This window comes from Panthera pardus, unplaced genomic scaffold, assembly GCF_024362965.1.
Source record: "Panthera pardus isolate Hobbes unplaced genomic scaffold, ASM2436296v1 HiC_scaffold_8, whole genome shotgun sequence".
Classification (NCBI taxonomy): Eukaryota; Metazoa; Chordata; class Mammalia; order Carnivora; family Felidae; genus Panthera; species Panthera pardus.
In genome coordinates this window covers 9,698,121-9,721,503 of record NW_026527013.1, presented here as the reverse complement: position 1 = coordinate 9,721,503, position 23,383 = coordinate 9,698,121, and the positions used below count along the sequence as shown (strand labels likewise).

Below are 23,383 nucleotides of genomic sequence, written 5' to 3'. Positions count from 1 at the left end.
GGAGTTGACAGCGGTTACTGATGAGGAGGTAGGGATGTTTTCCAGTGATTAAGAAGGAATGGACCGTTGTGGACGGTGGTCTTTCCAATGGAAATGGAAGGTCATAGAAAGTAACCGGCTCCACCAGAGTCTTGCTCTCAGCTTTTGTTTTCCTGGGGGCCTCAGCGTCTTGGACTTTGGACTTCAGACTTCCTGCTGAGCCCAGTGGCACTGGTTGGGGGGAGGGAACCTTCATGGAGATGTCTTGGCTTTTTCGACACTTCTTGGGGCCCTTCTCCGTGGCCTCACTGGGTTTCCTTGGGGGCAATCACGGCAGACCTCTCCCTGGGCTGGATTTCCCTTTCGTTCTTGGGGACTAATTTGAAGCTGCTGGTGGTCCTCTTGGCCTTGGAGTTGATGGCCTACAGGGAATTTCCAAGTTTGCGTTTAAGCCAAGGGGTAGATGAAATGCACAGAGGAGACGCCAGGAAATGCAGGACTTCACTGCCCACTGCCCAGGGCGACAGTACAACACGTGAGGAGAAGGCCTCCCTGGACACAGGGGACATCCCAGGGAATGTGATTGCCTGGTCAGGTTATTCATCACAGCCCTGCTTGTCAGAGAGACAAACTGGAAGCATTTAGGGGAATATTAAATGATGGGGCGTTCCTTCGCAAGAATACCGCACGGCCTTTTAAAAGAGGAAGAGCCAATGTACCAACAGGGAAAAATGTGTCCAGTGTGGTGAGGGGCGCGGCAAGCGGTGGAATTTGCGTAGCACCATCCCGTTTTTATAAAAGGGGAAAATGCAATGTCGTACGTTTGTTTTCACTCATTCGGTAGTATTTATCGAGCGCTTGGTGTGTGATGGGCCCTAGATGCTGGGGAGCCAGCTGAGAACAAGCCCCCGAAGGGGCTGACGTTCCAGTAAGAGACCGAGGCAGTAAGACAAATAAATAAAATGTGTAGTTTGAAGCGATAAGTTGCTAAAAAAATAAAAAACAGCAAAAAACAAAGAGGGAAGAGGGATGGTGATGTTGGCCGGGCGGAGACTTCAGATCTGGGAGCCCAGGGAAACCTCGCTGGGAAGATGTTTTTGTACCACCTGATGGATGCAAGGGAATGAGCCCTGCCCGTATTTAGGGGAAGAGTAACTCAGGAAGAGACGGCAGGCAGTGTAAAGAATGCGTGTAGGGAAAAATCTGAAAAATAAGCAGCAAATTGCTAGTGGTGGGCTATCTGTGGCCAGTGGGCTTAGGTACGGGCTCTTCACTTTTTAAATGACACGATATAAATTGTAAAATGGAAAAAAAAACCCAATAAGCACGTATTCCTTTTATAACTGAACCCATTTGTTATTTAAAAAGAACGATCTTGAAGGCTGTCTGGGTGGGGTTTCTGTTCATAGTTCATGGCTCAGAGGAGAGAATGAGCACGTAAACACATTATCGCGGAACCTCGGAGAATCTAGGAGCAAGAAAAGGAGCAAACCAGCAAGACTTTTTTTTTTGGTTTTTTCTTTTCTTTTCTTTTCTTTTCTTTTCTTTTCTTTTCTTTTCTTTTTTTTTTTTTTTACAAATGGAAGAAATTGTTGAGAAATTCTATCATGTAATGTAATTAAACATTTTAAAGTGAATAGTTCAGTGGCATTTAGTATATTCTCATTGTTCCGAATCACCACCCTGAAAAGGAAATCCTGTTCCCATCAGGCAGTTGCTTCCCTCACCTCCTGGCAAATGTGAATCTGCGTTTTGTCTCTATTAATTTACTTATTTTGGGTAGCCAAGAGATTGGAACAGCCATCGGTGGGTGAATGGATAAAGGAATTGCACTGCGCATCCTTACAAAGGAATACTAGTCAGCTGTAAAAAGGAACAAAGTGCTGGGACACACAGAAACATGACGCTGAATGAAGGACACCAGACACACACACAAAGTCACATTGTATAATCCCACGATGAGAGTAGGTGTTGATGGCCTCCAGTGAAGGGAAGAGACCGAGACTTACATGGGTAGAAAGGACCAGGAAAGGCTTATAATACTGGTCACTGCAATTGTAGTAAAAACAATAATTAAAAAAAATTTTTTTAAACGTTTATTTATTTTTGAGAGAGACAGAGACAGAACGCGAGTGGGTTAGGGGCAGAGAGAGAGGGACACACAGAATCGGAAGCAGGCTCCAGGCTCCGAGCTGTCCGCACAGAGCCCGACGCGGGGCTTGAACTCACGAGCCGTGAGATCATGACCCGAGCCGAAGTCGGGCGCTCAACCGACTCAGCCACCCAGGTGCCCCTACGGTAAAAATACTAACTTAAGCATCGATTGCACGATCACAATGAGATGCACCCCATCTTCTGCTTTTGTAAACATGTTAAGTTTTCTTAATATTAAATTCCATTGCAGGAACCAGAGTAAATTGTAACTAAACACTCAACGTTTATTGAGCACGTACTGCGATGCCAGGTCCTGTTCTAAGTGTATTGTCCGTGTCCACTCATTCTGTTCTCACGCAGCCCTATGAGGTAGGCACTACATTTTGTATTTTATGAGTGAGGAAACTGAGGCTCAGAGAAGGAAGATAAATCTCCAAACCACGTCTGACTCCCAAACCCTTTTAATCACTCTGCTCTACGATTTCTCGTGCATGTATTTCCAGTTTTCTGAGCAGAAGCATGATCCAGCTGCCCTGGGTAGACTTCTCTTTTGGGGACCAACGTGTTGAGAATCCTTAGATAATATTTAGAAAAACAGGGGCACCTGGGTGGCTCATTCAGTTAAGTGTCCGTCTCTTGATTTCTCAGGTCATGATACTGTCATGACGGTTGTGAGTTCATTCCCCATGTTGGGCTGTGTGCTGGCAGTGCAGAGCCTGCTTGGGATTCTCTCTCTCTCTCTCTCTCTCTCTCTCTCTCTGCCCCTCCTCCCCTCCTTCTCTCAAAATAAATAAACTTAAAAAAATGACACATCACACCTATTTGGTGTTGGGTTTTTAATTTTCTCTTCATCTGATTTTCCTGGTGACATAATGAATCTTTTTTTTTTTTTTTTTTCTGTCTCTACCCCAGATGTGAAATGTAGATCTTTACAAATGTCACAGAGAATGTTAATACTTGACGCTGGGTTTCCTTGCTCTGCCCCAGGCTTGTACTGTCTGGGGTGGATGTGAAATTAAACTTCACCGCTTGTCGCTGGCCGCGGTGCTGAAAACATCCCGGGCAGTACCCAGAGTTGCCCTTGTTAATGCGTCCTCGCCACTAGAGTCTCAAGCTGATCAGCTGGTGTAACGCCCTTCCCTAGGCTTGATTTTTGGTTGGTACTGTGCGTTGGAGACTTTGAACCCTGTGTCTGAGAACTGGAGACTCTTTGGGGTATTGGAGGTTAAAATTTTCATTAATCTAACCCACTTGGGATAGGTTTCTGAGGGCATGGATTAGCATGCGTTAAATGGTGGCCGTTGGGACGCAGGTGAGGTCTAATCCATTGGTCTCATCCATATGGTTAAGGCCCCAGGTGTGCCCCAACTCCAGTTTTCAAATAAAGACAAAACTATCCCTCTTCTAATAAGGGTAAGCAGCTGAGTGGTCTTTGGGGACCACCAGCTTACAAGCATAGATCTTGGGGTGAGCCCTTAGCTCTTCCGGTATAGCCTGTGTGATCTTGAGCAATTTATTTAACCTCCCTGAGCCTTGATCTCCCTATCTGGAAAATGGGGCTTGCAACAGAACCCACCTTGTAGAATTGTTGCAAAGAATTAACTGAAACGAGTGTAAAATGCTTAGCACGGTGTCTGCCCAGTGAAGCGCTCGATAAACAGCAGCTGTAATTATGGTTGTTGTGCCTGTTAATGGCCCCATAATAGTTTATCATATTGCCGAGTTAAATGGTGGCATTTGTTTAGCGAAGCAAGGAATATGTCCTAAACCCATACATCGAGCACCCTGGTACCCCCCGCTCTTTTCCTGGTAATTGTGATGAGCACGGAACGAACATGAAAATAAGGTCTCTTTGGCTTCTCCACACAAGTTCAACTGCTTGGTTGACTAACTGAAATATCTGTTTCCTCAGAACATCAGGCAGACCCCGTCGTAGAGAAAAGGTCTTGATGAGTTAACAAACCTGATTTGATTTTCACAACCACCACAGGAGGCTGGGAATGAGATAGGGATGGGGCCTCACAAAGAGAAGAGTGAACGACTTAGACATTTTGCAAGGTCTTGCTAAGGGGCTGGAGCCCTCAGCCAGGCCTACACTTTGCAGATTGATTTTCCTTGATGTTCTGGACCCCAAGAGCAGCTCCTGTTAGCAGACGCAGCCCTTCTTCCCTGGGAAGAATCACTTGGTCATTTTCAGTGTCACACGCAGCCCCTTGCTGGGGCCTCTGTGGGTCCTGATCAATCTAATTGTGGGCGGAGCTTTGTGTATCTGCCCTTGCCTGCAGGGCTGTTTGCTATCCTGACTTCCACAAGCCATTTCAGGAGCCAGCTTTTCCTCCCATCAGGGATGCTTCTCTCCTTTCATCTCCTCTCCCCACATTCCCCCCCCCCCCAGCTACCCGCCCCGCCCGCCTTGGCCTCTTCGGCTGGCTGGCTGATTATTCTGGATCCCGCTGACACAGGTGCTTTCTCCCCGAACCAATCGGGGAGCAGGAAGGCTCAGCGCAGCGAGCAGAGGCATTGCTCACCGCAGCTGTGAGTTAGAACCCAGGCTTTCTAAATTGGGAGGATCGGGCACGACTTGGGGTTGGGCTGAGAAAACCTCACCTCCCCCTGCCTGGACTACCTTTGACTTCTGCCTGGGGCAAGGCATCTGCTGCCGTGCCGAGAGCCCAGAGCCCCATCTTTGTGTCTGCATGCCAGCCACATCAGTGCATATTTCAAGAAGCTGATTGTGTGCCTAACGTGCCCATCGAGACTTGGCATGCAATGAAGTGGGGGGAGAGATGCAAAGACCAGGACCTACCCACCTTTTCTTCCTCATACAGGTGTTTATTGAGCACCTACTATAAAGCAGACGCTCTCTTAGGTGCTGAGAACCAAGCCGTGAGCAAAGTAGACAAAAATCTCTGCTGCCATCGAGTCTAGTAAGGCAGACAAACGGTGAACAAGATAAAGAAGGCAAACAGAGCAGATGTTTGACTGGGGACCGGGGCCAAGGTGGGGGGGGGAAGCAGGGCAAGGGGGTTAAGTCCTCAGTGGGGATGCAGCCTTTGAGGAAAGACCTGAAAGAAGTGAGGGAGGGAACCATTTGGGTCTGTGGGGAAAGCCTATTCCGGGAGAGAGGACAGCAGGTACAAAGGTCCTGCGGTGGAACGTGGCTGGTGTTTGGGGAACACGGAGGAGGGCCACTGTGGCTGCAGCTGGCGGAACAAGGGGAGATGGAAGGAGATGAGAGCGGGGAGGTGATGCGGGGAGGTCATGCGGGGTCTCACTGGCTACCGGCAGGACTGGCTCTTCTTCTGAGTGAGATGGGGGCCGTGGGAACGCTGTGAGTCCTTCCATGTCAGTTAAGCTGGAGTTTTCTTTGTTGCATGCTTGTCCCATTTCAGTGCTGCTGTTCTGTCTTCAAGATCTTGGGTTTCTTACCAGCCCCCGTAGCCTGGGTGAGAGCGGAAGGCTCGTCCAGGACTCCTGAACTCTCCTCCTGGGGTCAGAAAGTGGAGGAGAGAGAGGAGCCCCCACCTCTTTGGGGATGACTCAGAACCACAGTTACCTTTCCCCTCCCACCTCTGAAATAGATCTGGGGCAGCATTTCCCAAACTTCGGTGTGCACACAGACCCCCTCCCCACCCCGGGAAGGTGTTGCTAAAATGCAGATTCTGACTCAGCAGGTCAGCGAGGGGCCCGAGACTTTGCATTCCCGAAGGAGGCAGCCGGTGAGGGTATAAGGTCAGCGTCGCGGGGTCCCTTCTGGGGCAGGTCTGTGGACGTTGGCGGGGCCTGTGTGTGCGTGGAGGGGGAAGGAGGTAACACCTGACACCCAGTACTGCCACGTTGGACGAGAAATAAGAAACAGAAATAAGGTAGGAGCGGGCAGCCTCCTCCTCTTCTCCCCCATGCTGACTAAGGCTTCATCACCATACCCAGCGGGCCCCGGGTCTGAAATTCAGGCGACACTGGGCAATTGAAACCCTGATAACGCAGCCCAGGAAGATGCTGCTTGCTGCCAGTCTTCTGGGACTCTTCCTGGAACCTCAGCTCAAGTCTGATGGAAAGGAAGTCACATCCCAGCTGTTAAGGGGCAGGAGGCCACGTACCCCCTCCCCCGCTCCCCGCCAGGAGGGAGCCGGCAGCTCCGTGCCGAAGCGGGCAAGGAGCTAGTTGGCGGGGAAGGGAAGGGAAATCATCAGATTCAAATCATGGCTTCAGAAGCCTCAGCGAGGGGAGGCCAGGGAAGGGCTTGGCGTTGCTTCTCTGTATACAAATATTGTCTCTTATTTTCTGGGCTGCAGGGTGAGGCAGAATGGAGTATTTGTGCAACACAGCCCAGCTTTGTTCTCTGTGCTCCTAATGACTGTCAGCTCGGAGGCAGGAAGCCAATCAGAGGCGCTCGTCGGCAGGGCCGGCTTTTGTTGGCGTCAGATTTGCTTTTCAGAGTGTGCACGGAGCGCAGCTCAGCCGCTGTGAGCTGGAGGCAAAGGCCGAGGCTGGTGACAAAGAAGGCCTGGTTTTCCTGGTTTTCTTAGACTCTTGCTCTTGGGTTGTCTGTTTCCGACTTTCTTCTCCCCACCTGGGAAGTGAGTCCAACCTATAAGATCCCTTGGTTTTGTGCAGCTCCCCAAATGCCAGACCTAACTTCAGGGCCCAAAGAGGGAACGAGGCAAGTTAAGCTTCCAACATAGAAAACTGGGAGGAGCCCAGCGGTTTCATGGGACCAACCTCATCAACACCTGCTCTTTGATCCTTCTGCAGAACAGTGGGTTTCTGTGTTCCCGGGGGACACTTGGCACTATCTGGAGATCATTTTTGGTTGTCATAGCTGGAGAGGGGGGGATGCTCCTGGCATCCGGTGGGTGGAGGCCAGGGCTCTACTCATCGCCGTGCAGTGAACCGCAGGTAGGGGACCTCTGCCCCAGAGTAACCGACACCCTATGGCTTTCCCCACCGACATCTGTTTCCTTACACGACCCGCTTATAACCCACTTCTCAGAGATTGGTCAGGGGGTGCCTCTGTGGGTCTGGCATGAGGCGGGGAGGGAGACGAGACATTCCGGCTCACCGCCTGATCAGCAGATCAGGCCTTAATGTGAACAGAGCAGGACAGACCCTCCCCAAGTACAGACGCTCCAGCGGGACTCTGGCGGCCTCGTCAACCCAGAGGAGCGTCCCCGCGATGCAGGAAGGAGTTTGTGCCTGGACAGTCTGTACCTCTGGAAATAGCCGCGTGGACTACCCCTTCCCTCTGTCAGATCTTGAAAGGTCGGCTTCTCAGACACCTGCCCTGACCACCATATTGGTTTTTTGTGTGTTTTTTTTTGTATCGAGGTGAAATTCACAGGACCGTATTAACCATTTTTAAGTGACGAATTCAGTGGCATTTAGTACGTTCGTAGTGTTTCTTGGACACGATCTGTCTAGTTCCAAACCAATAAGCAGTCACTCCCCAACCCCTTCCCCCAGCTTTTGGCCACCACTGGTCTACTTCCTGACCCCATCGATTTGCCTGTTCTGGACATTTTACATGCGCAAAATCATACACCGCGCGGCCTCTTGCGTCCGGCTTCTTTCACACCGCATTTACGGTTTTGAGGTCCGTCCACACTGTGGCGTGTATTACCACTTCGTTTTTATGGCGGAGTAATATCCCGCTGCGGGGACAGACCACGTTGTGTTCGCCCGTTCATCCACCGAGGGACGTGGGGGTTGTTGCCACCTCTTGGCCCTTGAGAATATTGCTGCCATGAGCGTGCCTTTCGGTGCCCTGTTTGCTATCCTCCGGGATGTGTCCCCAGGACATATATCGCTGGATCCTACGGTCATTCTGTACATCTTTTTTGAGGAACCACCAAACGGTTGTCTCTAAAAAGCCCGCACCACTCTACATGCCCAACAGCCAAGCGCAGAAGTTCCAGTTTCGCACATCCTTGCCAACACTTACTGATTTCTGGTCTGTTCTGTTGTGGTTTTTTTCCTCTAGTGGCTATGGAGCAGTATTTCATTGCGTTTAGATTGGCAGTTCCCTAACAGCTGAGGATATTGAGTATCTTTTTGTGTGCTGATTGGCTATTTAAATATCTTCTTTGGAGAAATATCTCTTCAGGCCACTTGCCCGTTATTTAATGGGACTCTTTTGTCTTTTTGTTGTTGAGTTGTGATTGTTCTTTATATATTCTGGATACCAGACCCTTATCAGAGATACGATTTGCAAGTATTTTCTCTCATTCTGTGCATCGCCTTTTCACTTTCCTGATAATGCCCTTTGATGCACAAAAGTTTTTAATTTTGATGAAGTCTGGTTTATCGGTATTTTCTTTTGTTAACTCACGCTTTCGGTGTCAGACCTGACTACTGTAATTTTTTGGGGGGGTGTATTTATTTATTTTGAGAGAGAGAGACAATGCAAGCAGGGGAGGTGGCAGAGAGGGAGGGAGAGAGAAAACCCCAAGCAGGCTCCGTGCTGTCAGCACAGAGCCCGACACAGGGCTCCATCCCATGAACCGTGAGATCATGACCTGAGCCGAGGTCAAGAATCCGATGCTTAACTGACTGAGCCACTCGGGTGGCCCAAGGGCAGAGATTTTTGTCTGTTTGGCTATAAGGTGTGTCCCCACTGCCCAGAACAGGGCTTGGCACCCAGTGGGTGCTGAATTAATATTTGTTCGTTGGATGTTGGAGGTGCGATAGAGGAATCACGTCTGCGTTTTTCTCACAGACTTACCTGCTGGGTTTTTAGAGCAGGGAAACTGCTCCGTAGGACATCTCACGGTGGATACGTGTCATTGTATACTTGTCCAGACCTCCTGAATGCTCGGCGCCGAGAGTGAACCGTGACGTAAGCTCTGGACTCGGGGTGATAATGATGCGTCAGTGTATCGAGTGTAACAAATGCTCTGCGCTGGTGTGTGTGTGGGGGGGTGTTGAGAATGGGGGAGGGGGCAGGGGGCGTATGGGGACCCCCCCTGACCTTCTGCCGAGTTTTGCTGTGCACCTCAACAAGTTGGAAGGATTTTCCTTAATTCCTCTGTACTCCCTTTGAATATATGATTTTAGCCACCATCATAGCAAACTGCATTGTCCTTGCCCTGGAGCAGCACCTGCCTGACGATGACAAGACCCCCATGTCTGAACGACTGGTGAGTGATGTCTCCCTGTCTTGAGGGGGTCTCTCTTTCGCTTGAGAGGCAAGTTGCTGTGGCCGCGGGAGCAGAGGGCAGAGCGGGCTCTCGGACTCGGAGTCAGGAGCTGGATCGTGAGCCTCCCACCCGGGGCCCCTAAATTCGTGAACACCGATAATCTGGGGAGCAAGATGCCTTCGCTCCTCACCCCCCAGACCTGAAAAACCTGGTGCCAGCCAGGAGGGCAGCGGGTGACGGATGTTCACGCTGGCCACAGGAACATCGTACGAGAAACAGAATTCTTGTGAAAAAGATCGACTGTATGTGGAAATGGAGAGAACGGTACAATGAACCCCTCCATGAACCCATCACCCAGATCCACAGTTGTCAAGATTTTGCCTTATTCGTGTCCTCTGTCCCCTTTCATTTCATCGGTTTTGTCTTTTCTGGCCAATATATATATATATATATACACACGCACACGTATGTATATATATACGTGTGCGTGTGTATATGTGTATATATACATATATATTTTTTGTTTTTTTAACGTTTATTTATTTCTGAGAGACGGAGCGCAAGCGGGGGAGGGGCAGAGAGAGGGAAACACAGGATCCGAGGCAGGCTGCAGGCTCCAGGCTCCGAGCCGTCAGCACAGAGCCTCATGTGGGGCTCAAACTCAAAAACCATGAGATCATGACCTGAGCTGAAGTTGCACGCTTACTCGACTGAGCCACCCAGGCACCTCTCCTGGCCAAAATATTTTAAGGCAAATCCCAGACAGCTTGTCAATTCATTGAAGTCTTGCATTGCTAAAAATATGGGCATTTTCTTACATTACCACAGTGACATTTTTACACCCAACGTGATTTACAGTGGTTCCTTGGAATCATCTAAGACCAGTCAGGAATCGAATTTTTGCGATCGTCTCAGAAATAGCATCTTGCAGTTGGTTTGTTCAAACCAGGATCCAAGCGGGGACTGGATTTTGTAACATCGCTTAAGCCTTTTAATCTAAAGCCATTATTTTTTTTCCCTCCTACCCTTGACTTATTGCAGAAACTAGTCTGATTGCCCTAAGGAACGTCCCACATTCTGATGTTAGCCTGGTTGTTTGTATATGATGTCATTTGGCTTTGTTCTTCTGTCCTCTGTGTTTCCTATCATGGATGCCAGCTCTGGGGGTTAAAAAAAAAAAAAAAGTTACTCAAACTAGCACCGAGATCCTTCTCGATCCCCTTACCCATCCCCGAGCCCGCTGGTTCCTCTCCTGGCATTCTCACAGTGCAGTGAAAGAGACTTCTTTCCTTTCTGTCACCTTTCCAGAACCACCGTAATGACTCAAGGGTAGGTAGGGGGATGTAAGAATCTACTCATTCCTAATCCACAAAGTATGGATGGGTCTCAAGACATCTAAATTTTAATAGTTATGAATTATCATGTGTATTCTAAAAAAAATATCACTAACCCGGCAAACCTATGATTTCAGGACTTTTTTTTTTTTTTTTTTTTTTTTTTGGTTTTGCTTAAGATGAAGCTAAGCAAAAAGAGTCAACTGGAAAAATAGGAAGCAAATAGTAGCCTGGCAAGGAGATATGGAAAGCATCGTGAAGGCAAAATTCAAGTGATTGAAGCTTGAGAAACTTCGTAACAAATTGGAAAACATCCATGTAGGGGCTCTGATGGAGCCGAGATGATAGCTTAATTTCAAAGGTTATAGACTATCAGCTGGAAGCCAGAACTGGCAGGAGGTTTAGTGAGGGGCTGGTGGCCAGGGCACTGGCCATTTGCCAGCAAATGCAGAAGTGTTATTCCAATATTTTCACAACCTGAACAGCTGTGCTGGTGCATACCAGCTGAGAACCATCACGAATGTCAGATTTGGGGGTGAGGTTGGTGTAGAGGGTCCAGCCTTAAAGGTGTTGAGTGATGCATGTGACAAACATTCCAAACCAGTCCTTTCCTGTAGAATTTTCTGCAGTGATGGACGTGCTCTGGGTCTGCACTGTCCAGTACAGCAGTCACCGGCACGTGGCTAGTGTGGCTGAGACGCTGAATCTCTTGTGATTTCATTTAAATTAATTCAAAATTAGGGAGGCCTGGGCGGTTGAGTCAGTTAAGCATCCGACTTCGGCTCAGGCTGTGATCTCGTGGTTCGTGAGTTCGAGCCCCGCGTCGGGCTCTGTGCTGACAGCTCAGAGCCTGGAGCCTGTTTCAGATTCTGTGTCTCCCTCTCTCTCTGTTCCTCCTCTCCACCCCCCCCCCCAACCTCGCACTCTGTCCCTGTCTTTCTCTCTCAAAAATAAATAAACATTAAAAAAATAATAATAAAAAAATAAACACATGTGACCAGCGGCCGTCAACACAGGTCCAAGCAAGCAATTCTGTTTGGCCAAGTGATAGGTGAGGCTGGCCGAAGGGAAAGAAGGAGGGTGCCTTCTCCACGCTTCGGCTTCCCTTGCAAGAGCCTTCAGGCAAGAGAACTCCAAGCAGGATGCATTGGGGCGCAGTGAGTGCAGGGGTGGGGTAGGAGAGGTGAGGGAAAACGGGCAGAGGTCTCCGGGTGGGCGGGGTCCCTGATCAGCCCACCCTCTGCCCAGCCAAAGACCTTGACCTTGACCTTCTCTTCCTTCCAGGATGACACAGAACCATACTTCATTGGAATTTTTTGTTTCGAGGCCGGCATTAAAATCATCGCCCTCGGGTTTGCCTTCCATAAAGGCTCTTACTTAAGGAATGGTTGGAATGTGATGGACTTCGTGGTGGTGCTAACAGGGTAAGTGTCAGATGCTGTGCCTCTTAGAATTATCTCGAACTAACAAGACTTGGGACCCATAATGGTTGGCGTGTCAGGCTGGGCTCAGGAAGGGCTGAGTCCCTGTGTTCTTCTTCCTTCAGTATGCGTCTAGAGCCTTCTCGCACCCACCTCTGGAGCCTGGCTGCCTGTGACAGCAGACGCTTTCGGCTACAGTTAGAATTAGGGCTTAGGAGGAGCTGACAGCTTCCAAAGAGCTTTACGTGCATTCTCATCCAATCTTCTCGGCGACCCAATGGATCAGGAAATCTTAATACTCCCCTGTGACGGCAGAGAGAGCCGAAGCGCAGCTATGAACTGGCCTAAGATCACCTAGCCAGCGGAGCTGGAATTTGAACCAGAACTCGAGTTTTTAACAATTGCGCGCACGTGGTCCTCCCGCCTCACTTAGCGACGCCTTTCTTCCAAGGCGGTCTTTATTTCCAGCCGGTAAATGTCTGTGGAGGACTTCTGGGGGCAACGGTTTGTGGTAGAACTATGGAGAAAACCAGTCTAGGTAAGGTACAGTGACTGCCTCCGAAGGGTTTTCAGACCTGCGTATAGCGCACCGTGGTTGAAAGGCGACTGTGTATACGCTTTCCTCCAAGGACCGTCTGTGAGGCGACATTAGCTGTTACGACAGCAACAGGAAAAAAAAAAAAACTGGGTAATGTCTTACACACGGCGGACGTTTATTTCTCACTGAAGGTCCCAAGTGGTTGGTCCCTGTCGGCAGGGCTCTGTCCTCCAAGCAGGGATTGAGGGAACCCAGGCCCTGGCCACGCTGAGGCTCCTCATTGTTGGCCCACATCTTCCAAGGACTCTGTGCTTCTCTGCGTCACAGCACAGACGACAAACAAGCAGGGACAGGGGTACTTGGGAGGTTTTACGGGCCCGGCACCTGCCTCTTCCTTTCGTATTCTCTCGGCTAGAATTTATTCACGGGACACACATGACCGCAGGGGAAGCTGGGAAACATCAGACTGCGCTTAGGAGGAAAGGGAGACTGATTTGGTGGGGAGCCAGTCAGTCTCTGTCGTGGACCCGAAAGTCCTGTATTAGATGCCAGCGTAGGCAGTGCTGTTTCATGTGAATTTCTGGCCCGTCGGCCCACCCGGTCCTCTCCTCCAAGCTGAGACTGGCTCTTGTCCTCCAAGACCCCTATTCACCGCTGTCCTCTGTGGGGTCACCGCTGTCCTCTGTGGGGTCACTGCTGTCCTCTGTGGGGTCACCCCTCTTCTCTGTGGGGTCAGCCCTCTCCTCTGGGGGTCACCCCTCTTCTCTGTGGGGTCACCACTGGCCTCTGTGGGGTCACCGCTCTTCTCTGTGGGGTCACCCCTCTCCTCTGTGGGGTCACCCTTCTCCTCTGTGGGGTCACCCCTCTCCTCTATGGGGTAACCCCTCTCCTCTGTGGGGTCACCCCCTTCTCTGTGGGGTCACCCTTCTCCTCTGTGGGGTCACCCCTCTCCTCTATGGAGTCACCCCTCTCCTCTGTGGGGTCACCCCTCTCTTCTGTGGGGTCACCCCTCTCCTCTATGGGGTCACCCCTCTCCTCTGTGGGGTCATCGCTCTCCTCTGTGGGGTCATGGTTCTCTTCTAAGATAACATTCCTCCTCTGGGCTCTGCTGCTGTTCCAGATCCCGTCTCTCCTGGCAGATGTCACGGGTCTCAGCACCCATGCCGCGATGGCTGGGCTCCTGCAGCTCAGGTCTTGAGCACATTTGTTGTTTCTGAGCAACGTTGCTTTTCCCAAAAGGAGCCTTGTAATATTGGGCTGTTTCAGTAGAGGCGTTCGGATGTGAGTGGTCTGTTAGGAGGACCTGGGCCAGCCCTGGTGGGCCTGAGTGCTCACTGAGGGGCCTCTGTTGGCCGTGCCCACAGTCCCGTGGCTTGGGACTTTGACAGGGTCCAGGGAGACGTTACGGTGTTGGGCACCTTTTTCATAGCTTACTAGGAGATCCATCTGTGCACCATTCTAACAGCTGACTTTGTTCTTGTTGTTGTTGAATATTCAGGTATTCAAAAGGTGGAGAATAACATGACAGATACTCACGTACGCAAATAATCACTCGAGGAGTATGTTTTGTGCACCTGTTACGCGCCAGGCTCTGGGACACAGCAGTGAGCAAACAGATCAAAGTCCCTCCTTGTGTGCAACAGATGGTCAATGGTGAAGGAAGACTAAGCGAATGAACGAGTGAATGAATGAAATGTCTGGCGTGTTAGATGGCAGTGAGGGCTACAGAGAAAAAATAAATCAGAGAAAGGATAGGATGTGTTACGGGCAGGAGGGCCGGAAACCGGGGAAGACTTCACGGGGAGGGCAGTATTCGAATGAACAGCTGAAGCTGGTGAGTGAATGAGCCTTGAGGATGGCTGAAGGAGGAAAGTGCCGGGCAGAGGGAATAGCACATGCAAAGGCCCTGGGGCTGGGCTGTGTAAGTCCCCTGCATTCTCTTCCCTGGCCTGGTGACTTTATCTTCCCCATCCGGAAGCACTTTCTGAGTTTTGTGTCTATATGTATTTGCCCTTTTATACACGTATAAATAAGGACATAAAAAATAGGGGCGACTGGGTGGCTCGGTTGGTTGAGCGTCCAACTCTCGATCTCAGCTCAGGTCTTGATCTCAGGGTTGTGAGTCCGAGCCCCACGTTGGGCTCTGTGCTGGGCATAAAGCCTGCTTTTAAAAAAAAAAAAAAGAATGTGAGAAACAGGTAGCACCTGTTCTACGTTGTGACCACATAAGAAAATATATATAGTGCTGTTTTTGCGCTGTTTTAAATTTCTCCGTAAATGTGTCCTTCTCCAGCCTTCCCTCTGCACTCCACACGAGATTAATCTGATTGACAAGGCTAGGTCTCATTCGTCTGTTTTCACTGCTGCATAGTATTCTCCAGTATGAATATTCTACCATGTATTTATCTATTTGGGGTGTTTCCAGCTTTGGGCTATTTTGAACCAAGCTGTCCCTTCGTTCTCGCCAGTGGATTTCTCTAGGGCGTATACCTGGGAGTGGAGTTGCTGAGTCGTGGACTCTGTGTATCCTCAGCTTCACGAGGCATTGGCAAATGGCTCTGCAAAGTGGTTGTGCCAATTTATGCTTCCCTGGGGGCTGACTTTTGCTGGCAGGGGCTGGCTTGACCTTGCTGGCAGGGAAAAAGCCTTAAAAATCCCTGGTGTTTCATAACACGGTTCTTGGAACATCTAAAGAAGCTCACATACCATTGAGCGCCTAGTACGTCTCAGTAAGTGGTCATTAAGTTGAGAGGTGGCTGTTTGATAAGGTAGTTAGCCACTTGGGTGTGGGTCTTTGTGACAACAAGGTGACCTTTTTCCCCCCTGGTTTTTGCCATCTGCTAAGACTCTAGAGGAGAAATTCTTCATCCGGACCATCTTCGGACAGATAGGCCCTAAGGATGGAAGTCTGTAGTTGGAACTAATGGGATCCACAAGCCCTCTGAAATTGCACGCAAAAATTATGTGTACGTGTATAGTTTTCTGGCCTGTGGTTTTCATTAGATTCCCAGGGGGTCCTGCTCCTAACACCACCAGGAGCCACTATTCTGTTCCTTTCAAACACCTTTCCTTTCCCTCTCTATTTCCCCTGCCTTCCTCTCTCTTGCTTGTCTCTCTGTTGCTTCTCCAGCAGTCAGCCATCCTCTCTTATTGTCTAGTGGTTCTGTCTCTTGCAAATCAAGCACGCAGCTCAAATTTCATTACTTCAAATTCCAAGGGGCTGTTTAGTCTCCTGTTGGGCTGTAAGCATGGAACAGAGAGTGGGGACTAAAAACCCCGCAGACCCAGCTCTCTTTGCAATGCCACGCCAGGCAAATGCAGTACCCTCTTAGTTCCCCATTCCAGGGGGAGGGGACCCGAGTGCGTTAATCTGACGCTGGGACAACAGTGGCTTTAACGAGCACTTTCTGATTAACTCATTGTCTTCTCACATTTCTAAGTAGACTGCAGCATTAAAACACCATTCATTTTTCATGGATTAAGAAGGTTTTTGCCGCCTTCTTGTGTAGTTTGGCAGAAAATATCTTCCCCGTGGAGTTTGGTCTGTTCTGTGGAGTTCAAGGCCCCAGAGACATTCTAACTTTGTAATTTTGTCAACCCCCATTTGAAGTGTGCTTCTATTGTATTTGAAGGTCCAGTCATTAAATTGAAACTGTGTAAGAGGAAAATTTCAGAAGCTTGGCTATATTTCTGAGATGACAGAGCTTTTACTGTAATGCTCAAATATATATATAGACATCTAGGAGGTCAAGTAATACAAGGGTGTGTGTTCACAAAAGAGACTTACCAGGGTAGGGATGAAGACAATTGTTTTTACGTTCACAGGCTTAGCACTGTACCTGGCATAGATGTTTAGCAAAATAAATGGCTGGCAAGTGGGAACACTTCTGAGAATCAGAGGGTTCTGGGAAATGCACTAAGCTGTTTATGAAGCTGGGGACCGTGGCATTGATAGTCAAACAGTCCAGGAATCTATGACAGATACTCTGACATCAGATAAGGCATGGGACAGATGAGCTCTGGGTCCTTGCCAACCCTGACATTTTTGACTCTGTAAAGATGGAGGTTCTTTTCTGGAAGGTCCTATGAACTGCCCCAGGCTTTGGGCAGTTTCACTGGGGATCAAAATTGAGAAAAATGCCCAAGTGCTCAGGGACCATCAGGAAAGGACATTGGCTTTGGTTTCTTAGCATCACTGAATTTGGGGACTCAATGAACTTTGGCGGGTCCAAACCCTTTATTTCACTCATGAGGGAGTTAAGACACCAAGAGGCTAAGTAATTTGCCCAAAGTCACACTGAGATGGTGGCAAATCAGGAAACTTCCAGAAGCAGAAGGTATGTTCAGGTCAAGGAGCCTAGAACCCCAGTTTGGGGGCAGTGGGAGTGGTGTAGATGATTAATGTCACTCCTGAGGTTCTGCCATCAGAGCTCTGCCTTTTTCCTCCTTCTGCCCCCAAGTGCCCAGCCTGTGGCCCTTTTCCAGAGAGACAGAAAGCGAGCCTCCAAAAAGTAATCCTAGCTTCTCCTTATACAGCTGAAGAAACTAGGGCCCAGAGGGGTCAAAATGACTTGACCAGACTCACACACCGCACACTGTCTTTCCTTTTTGATTAATGTAGCAAATGCATGTTACCACTCTTTACCTTCTCCTCCTTCTCCCACCTCCTATGTTGCTGTTCTGAGTTGCCTGAAAATAAAAACAGCGTTCTAAACACAACAACAGTAAGACACAATCAGCACTCCCGAGACCAGCTAACAAACAGCTCCCATAAATACCAGCTGCGTTTTGTTTTAATGTCCCCCTGCATTAATTTCTCCCCCAGTGGGTCAGTCACCCTTGGTGTCCGAAGGAGTCCCTCCTGTGGCACAAGTGCTTTTTATCCCTCGGAGTTTTAGCATTGAGAGAGCGTTGATCTTTTTTATTGTTCAAAGCATTTGGTCGTCATGGTATTTGCTGAACCAGTGTTCCACCGGGAACAGCCTCATGTCCTAGCGGTAGGAGCTAGTTTCTCTGTCTTCTAATAATAGTGACAGAGGTAGTAACGATGCGGGCTGCCATGATTAAGCACTTACTATGTGCTCTCACTGTAGTAACAGTTTTATGTGCGTTACCACATTTCAGTTCCACGAGCCTTTTTTAGAGATGAACCTGAGGCTCAGAGAGGTTCAGCTGCTTGCAAGGGGTCCCACAGCTAGTAGAGGGTAGATTGGATCTCAGCCACTCTACTGGGACAGTGCCCTAAGACTAGGATGACCCTCGCCCAAGTTAAGTTCAAAGAGCTATATACAGCCCAGTATCCTTATGAACATAATACCTGTTGTTAATAGCAATGGCAACATTGACAAATTAGAACTTAGAAGGCACTTACATGATATACTGTACTTGTGTATATGCTCAGTTAATCCTTACAACCCTCCGAATGAAGTATCATTATTACCCCCAACTTTGCAGATGAAGAAACTAAGGCTCCAAGAGATTAAACACCTTGCCCAATTCACCCACCTCGAAAGTGGTAGATCCAAGATTTGAACTCAGGTGGTTCTGGAACCAGGATCCATTTTCTCGAGTCCTACATTGTTTCTTTAAAGTCAGGTTTTCCAGGGAAGTCAGGAACATCTTTGCTTTTCTTCCCCATCTTGGACTCCACTGTAGCAAGGAAAAAAAAAATGGGCGAAAGAGGTTTCCAGAAATGGGAGACTGGCATAGGCTAATGGTTAAGACCTGGGCTTCAGAGTCGGAGGGATCTCTGTGATGAGATGATGAACTCGAGAATGTGCGTGGATCTCTCTACACCTCAGTTTTCTCACCTGGAAAGAGGGGGAGTAGTGATAGGGTCTGCCTTCTTGGGCTATGGTAGGGCTTGGAGAAGGCAACATTGTGACAGATACCGTGAACTGAGCCCCTGGACCGTTGCATGGTCTCCATAAATGGGAGTTGATTAACTGAAGGGAGAAAATTAAAACCAATTCCTTTGGAGGTGTGTGGTAAATACGGCCTCCGTATTCATCCCACTCACCTCCAAGTGTACCCGTGGTGGTCGGGTCCTGGGCAAGCTCACTTCTTTGTACCTCCAACACGCTCATCTTTCTACCTCTCTGTTGGAGGGTCCCCTCCAGCACCACAGGGGTTTGTTGGGCCCACGTGACAGACGTCTAACCCCCACACGAGCAGTCCATAACCAGCGAGAGAGGGAGTCAGTGTATAAATACCCTGGCTTCTCCGTTGCTCAGTGAGAAGACTCAGAGGTGTTCTACAACCTCTCAAACGGCCCTCCACAGGATTGAATCGTAGTGGCTCACAGTGACAGCCATTCATCAGTGCCCCCTTTGCTGACTTCTTGCTTTCTAGTTCATCCCTTGTAATTCCGTGGATCATCTGCCCAAAGTCCTTGTCTTGAAGCAGTAGTTTGAAGCCTTAGCGAGTAAGAGATTTCAGCACCCTGGACAGCGCGCCGCACACTCGAGCTGGTCAAGCCCTGATCCTCCTTTTCTCCCTCAGTGGAATGGCTGAGGTGTGGGAGGACGGGGTCTAGGAAAGCGAATGCCCCGTTTTTCTTGACTTCTCTGGCTATAATAAGCCCCTGGATGATGTCAGCCAGTCTCAAAGGTATAAATACCTTCTGTACTGATGTTCCCCAGACTTCAGGCTTCTGCCCGGAGCTCTCTCGCAGTCCCCACGTGGGGAGGAGTCTACAGGCATCTCACACTCAGGATGTCCAAAACTGCATTCCTGGGCATCCTTCTCGTATCTCCCTTCCTATCTTTTCATATCATTCGGTGGCAGCTCCATCCTTCCAGAAGCTCTGGCTAAAAATCTTGACACCTCCTCCCTCGTGGTCAATCCTGCTGCAAAAATTCAGGAGGTTCTGTCTTCTTCCACCCCCGCTGCCCCCACCTGGGCTAAGCCTTCATCATCTCTCAGCAGGCTGGTGGTAGCAGCCTCCGCCCGGGTCTCTCTGCTTCTGCCCTCCTCCCCCCGCAGCCCGTTATCAACACAAGCAGCCAGAAGGATCCTTTTAACACATAACTTAGATCCAATCACTCTTCTGCTCACGTTTTTCTCTTGGTTCCTGTCTCATTCAGTGTAAAAGCCAAAGTCCTCACCACGGCCCACAAGGATCTGCGTGATCTGCCCCCATCACCTCCCACCCTCTTCGGCTCCCACCCTTGCACACCTGACACCGGCTGCCCCGAGCTCCTCACTGCTCCTTGAACACTTCAGGCCAGTCTCCACCTCAGGGCCTTTGCACTTGCTGTTCTTATGCCTGGCATGCTCTTCTCAATCCATTTCCTCATCTTTAAGACTTTACACCAATATCCCCCTGGCCCCTTATCTACAAGTCCAACACTTCAGACACTCCCCGTCCTCTTTCTTCTCTTCAGTTGTTTTTCTATGCCCTTGTCACTTGCCGGCAAACTCGATATTCTACTTCCTTATTTTCCACCTGTCCCCTCCACTAGGTAAGCTCCCCGAGGACAGAGATTTGGTTTCTTCTGCTCATGGTTCTCTTCCCCCGTGCCTAGCATAGTGCCCGGCACACAGTAGGCGCTCACTGTTTTTGACAGAATGACTGAATCAGTGGTGCCTGTAACCTGCCGATGTTGAGGGAACTTCCGGTATGCGATAAGCTGAGGCACAGAAGCCCCTTCCCAAATGCCCTCGCGTCTCGGCTGGTCTAGATCAGATGGTGCCGTTTTGGAGGGCAGTTGGAACGTCAACGTAACTATCACGTGTGCTGTGGCTAGAATGAGTCTGCCTACTTACTGTCTGTGGTCCTGCCCCGGGAGTTACAGTGTGTCGTATGTGTTGAGTTCTCAATGGACTCAAACTCCTTTGGAATCAGCTTTGATAGCTACTGTGCACTAATAAAATGGCACACGTATGAACAGGTTCGTACAGACGAGCTGGGGTCTGAGCAGGGCTGTGTTCTCGGGCCTACCGTGTATGGTTGTGCAGGTTGCACACTGAGCCGGACAGCTGGAGTATATTTCCTAAGTGTGTAGCTCCTCTGTGGGTAAAACTTCTTTCGGAGACAGCCCAGACTAAAAAGGATCAGAGACTTCATGCCCAGGAGTCCCCTCCACCCTAAGAAGCTTTGGTTTGGGGAGTCAAGGTGGTGCTAAAGAGGCATGGTCGGTGCTTACGGTCATGGGTTGTTTTGTTATTGCTGTTCACAGGCATCTTTGGAGGCCGCCCAGAGAATTTCAGGACAGAAACTCTGGCGTCAGGAACAGAGGCAGGGAGGAAGCCTAAGACTCTCAAAGTCCAGCACTGGCCGGTGCTGCTTTTCTTTGCTGCAGGTTGGAATCCCAAGGATGTTAGGTACAACCATTATAAGATTGGGTGGACAGGAGGGATCAGCCTGAGAGGTCTTTGTCAACTGGGCTGATGAGTTTTGATTCATAGGAAATAGCCCTGGATGTTTCCAAAGCGGAAACTGCAAAGTGTGTAGCAGAATTGCATCTTCTGCGAATCTGACTTTACACAAAATCATTGTTATGTAATTGGCACACATCTAAAAAGAAACCGGGTGAATATAATAATGAAAGAGTGAGGTCATTTCTTTTTTTTTTTCTTTTACCACTAAAATTTTTTTGTTATAAGATAAAATCTACCTGCAGCAAACCACCGTAACGCAAGGTAATTGTTGTAAAACAAACACTCTCGTAACCACCGTTCACATCAAGAAATAGATCTTTGGCCACCCGGAAGTTTCCGTGTGTCCCGTCCCCGTGACGGCCAATAGTGAGGTCGTTTCTACCTGCCATTGCATTTAGTGAGTTTTTCCCAAGGAATGAGCATGATACGTGTTCTTCCTAGAACCCAATATATCAGTTAGGAATGCTTTTCTCTTCAAATAACAGAAGAGACATCTAGAAGGGGCTTTAATATGAAGTAGACGTTTTGTTACCTGACAGAAATATCCACAAATCTGTGGACCGGGATTCGCTGAGTGGCTCAGGGATGTCCTTCCACCTTCCTGGGTGAGTCGAATTTTGACCTCATGATTTCTTGCCCCAGGGTGGCAAAATGGCTGCCACATCGCCTCCTCTCAAAGCTTCATTCAAAGGCAGAAAAGCAATGACTGGGAGAGAAAACTCTCACTGGAGGGTTCTTCTTTATCTAGGAGAAACAAGTCTTGGCCAGAAGTTCCCAGCAGACCTCCCTCTACGTCCGATTGGCTATTCTTGGGTCGCGTGACCACTTCCGGCTTCCTGGCAGGCCAGAAACACGAGCATCCAGCATTTTTGCCACTTTATAGGAGGCTAGTTCTGCTTGTGGGAAAGATGAGAGAGGGAAATGGCTGTTGGGACAGTTAGCAGTATCTGTCACATGTATCATGCCCTTCACATTCTTTTATGTCACATATTACTGTACACATTATAACATGCTTATTACCGTCCAGACTCAACTATACAAAACTACGTATGTTGTACTTTATGGATGATTTGAAGGTTTGTCAAGGGTATTTTTGGTGTATGCAATTTCTCCTCCGTGCACTGACTTCAGAACCAGGACTTAACTCTCCCAGGTAAGATAGGACATCCCTTTGAGGATGTGGGTTCAAATCCTGGCTCTCCCTCTCAGAAAATGGGTGACTTTGGGCAAATGGTTTACTCATCTGTTACATAAGGCTCAGATTAGGACTTCCCTCATTGGGTTGAGGTAAAGATTAGATGGATAATTCTTAGCACATAGTAGGGGCTCAATAAAATATAGTCAAGAGGAGGGAGAGGGGGAGGAGGCTTCCTGTGATGGAGTAGGTCCTACAGTGGAGATGATTCCATGTCTGGGATGATTTGGGATGTCAAGGGAAATAGGAAGGAAAGGATGGACTTAAGGGCTCCTTCTCAGAAAAAAAGAACATTCCAGAACAAAATAACCAACTAATTATTGACGAGTATAGTGGTAGTGCCATTGCAGGGGCACAGGGCGCTTCTAGTGAGAACTTATTTCAGACATGCGGAGGTCGCTGCAAGACATTGAAGTGAAAATGTCACTTAGATAGATGTAGATAATGGTTAGAGCTTGACGGGCCGGTCGGAGAAGGCTGGAAAGTGCCTGAGCTCTGTAGGTGTCGTGGTGTAACGGACAGGGACACAGGGTCAGGGAAGCACCCACACTTTGGGGCCAGAGGGAGGAAGAAGATCAGGGAAGGAAACGATGCAGTGGGCAGGTGGTTAGGAAGCGAGACAAGTCACCGTCAGCCACGTGAGTTGCAGCTCAAGAGTGGAGAACGCCTTCGGGGCTTTGTAATTCAGAGGAAAAGAGGGACTTTTTTTTTTAATTATTTTTTTTAACGTTTATTTAGAGACAGAGAGAGACAGAGCATGAACGGGGGGAGGGCCAGAGAAAGAGGGAGACACAGAATCGGAAGCAGGCTCCAGGCTCTGAGCCATCAGCCCAAAGCCCGACGCAGGGCTCGAACTCACGGACCGCGAGATCGTGACCTGAGCTGAAGTCGGACGCTTAACCGACTGAGCCACCCAGGCGCCCCGAAAAGAGGGACTTTAAAAGGGTTGTCCACAGGGGCGCCTGGGTGACTTAGTCGGTTAAGCGTCCGACCCTTGATTTCGGCTCAGGTCATGATCTTAAGGGTTCGCGAGTTCGAGCCCCGCATCGGGGTCCGTGCTGAGCCTGCTTGGGATTCTTTCTGTTTCCCTTTCTCTCTTCCTGTCTCTCTCTCTGCCCCTCCCCTGCTCATGCGCTGTCTCTGTCTCTCTCAAAACAAATAATAAAGAAACTGAAAAAAAATTTTTTAAAGCGTTGTCCATAGAGGGGAGGCAGATGTATGAAACCTTCGTGGCCAAGTTCTAA

At 49.2% G+C, this 23,383-nt stretch overlaps 1 protein-coding gene across 1 annotated transcript in view; it reads left to right on the top strand.

Moving 5' to 3' along the window:
• LOC109254011 (voltage-dependent P/Q-type calcium channel subunit alpha-1A) overlaps positions 1-23,383 on the top strand; it is a 277,715-nt gene that overhangs the window by 99,485 nt on the left and 154,847 nt on the right. The window contains 2 exon segments of the mRNA XM_053897324.1: positions 9,164-9,269; positions 11,888-12,027. Coding sequence (XP_053753299.1) covers positions 9,164-9,269; positions 11,888-12,027 — 246 coding nt within the window.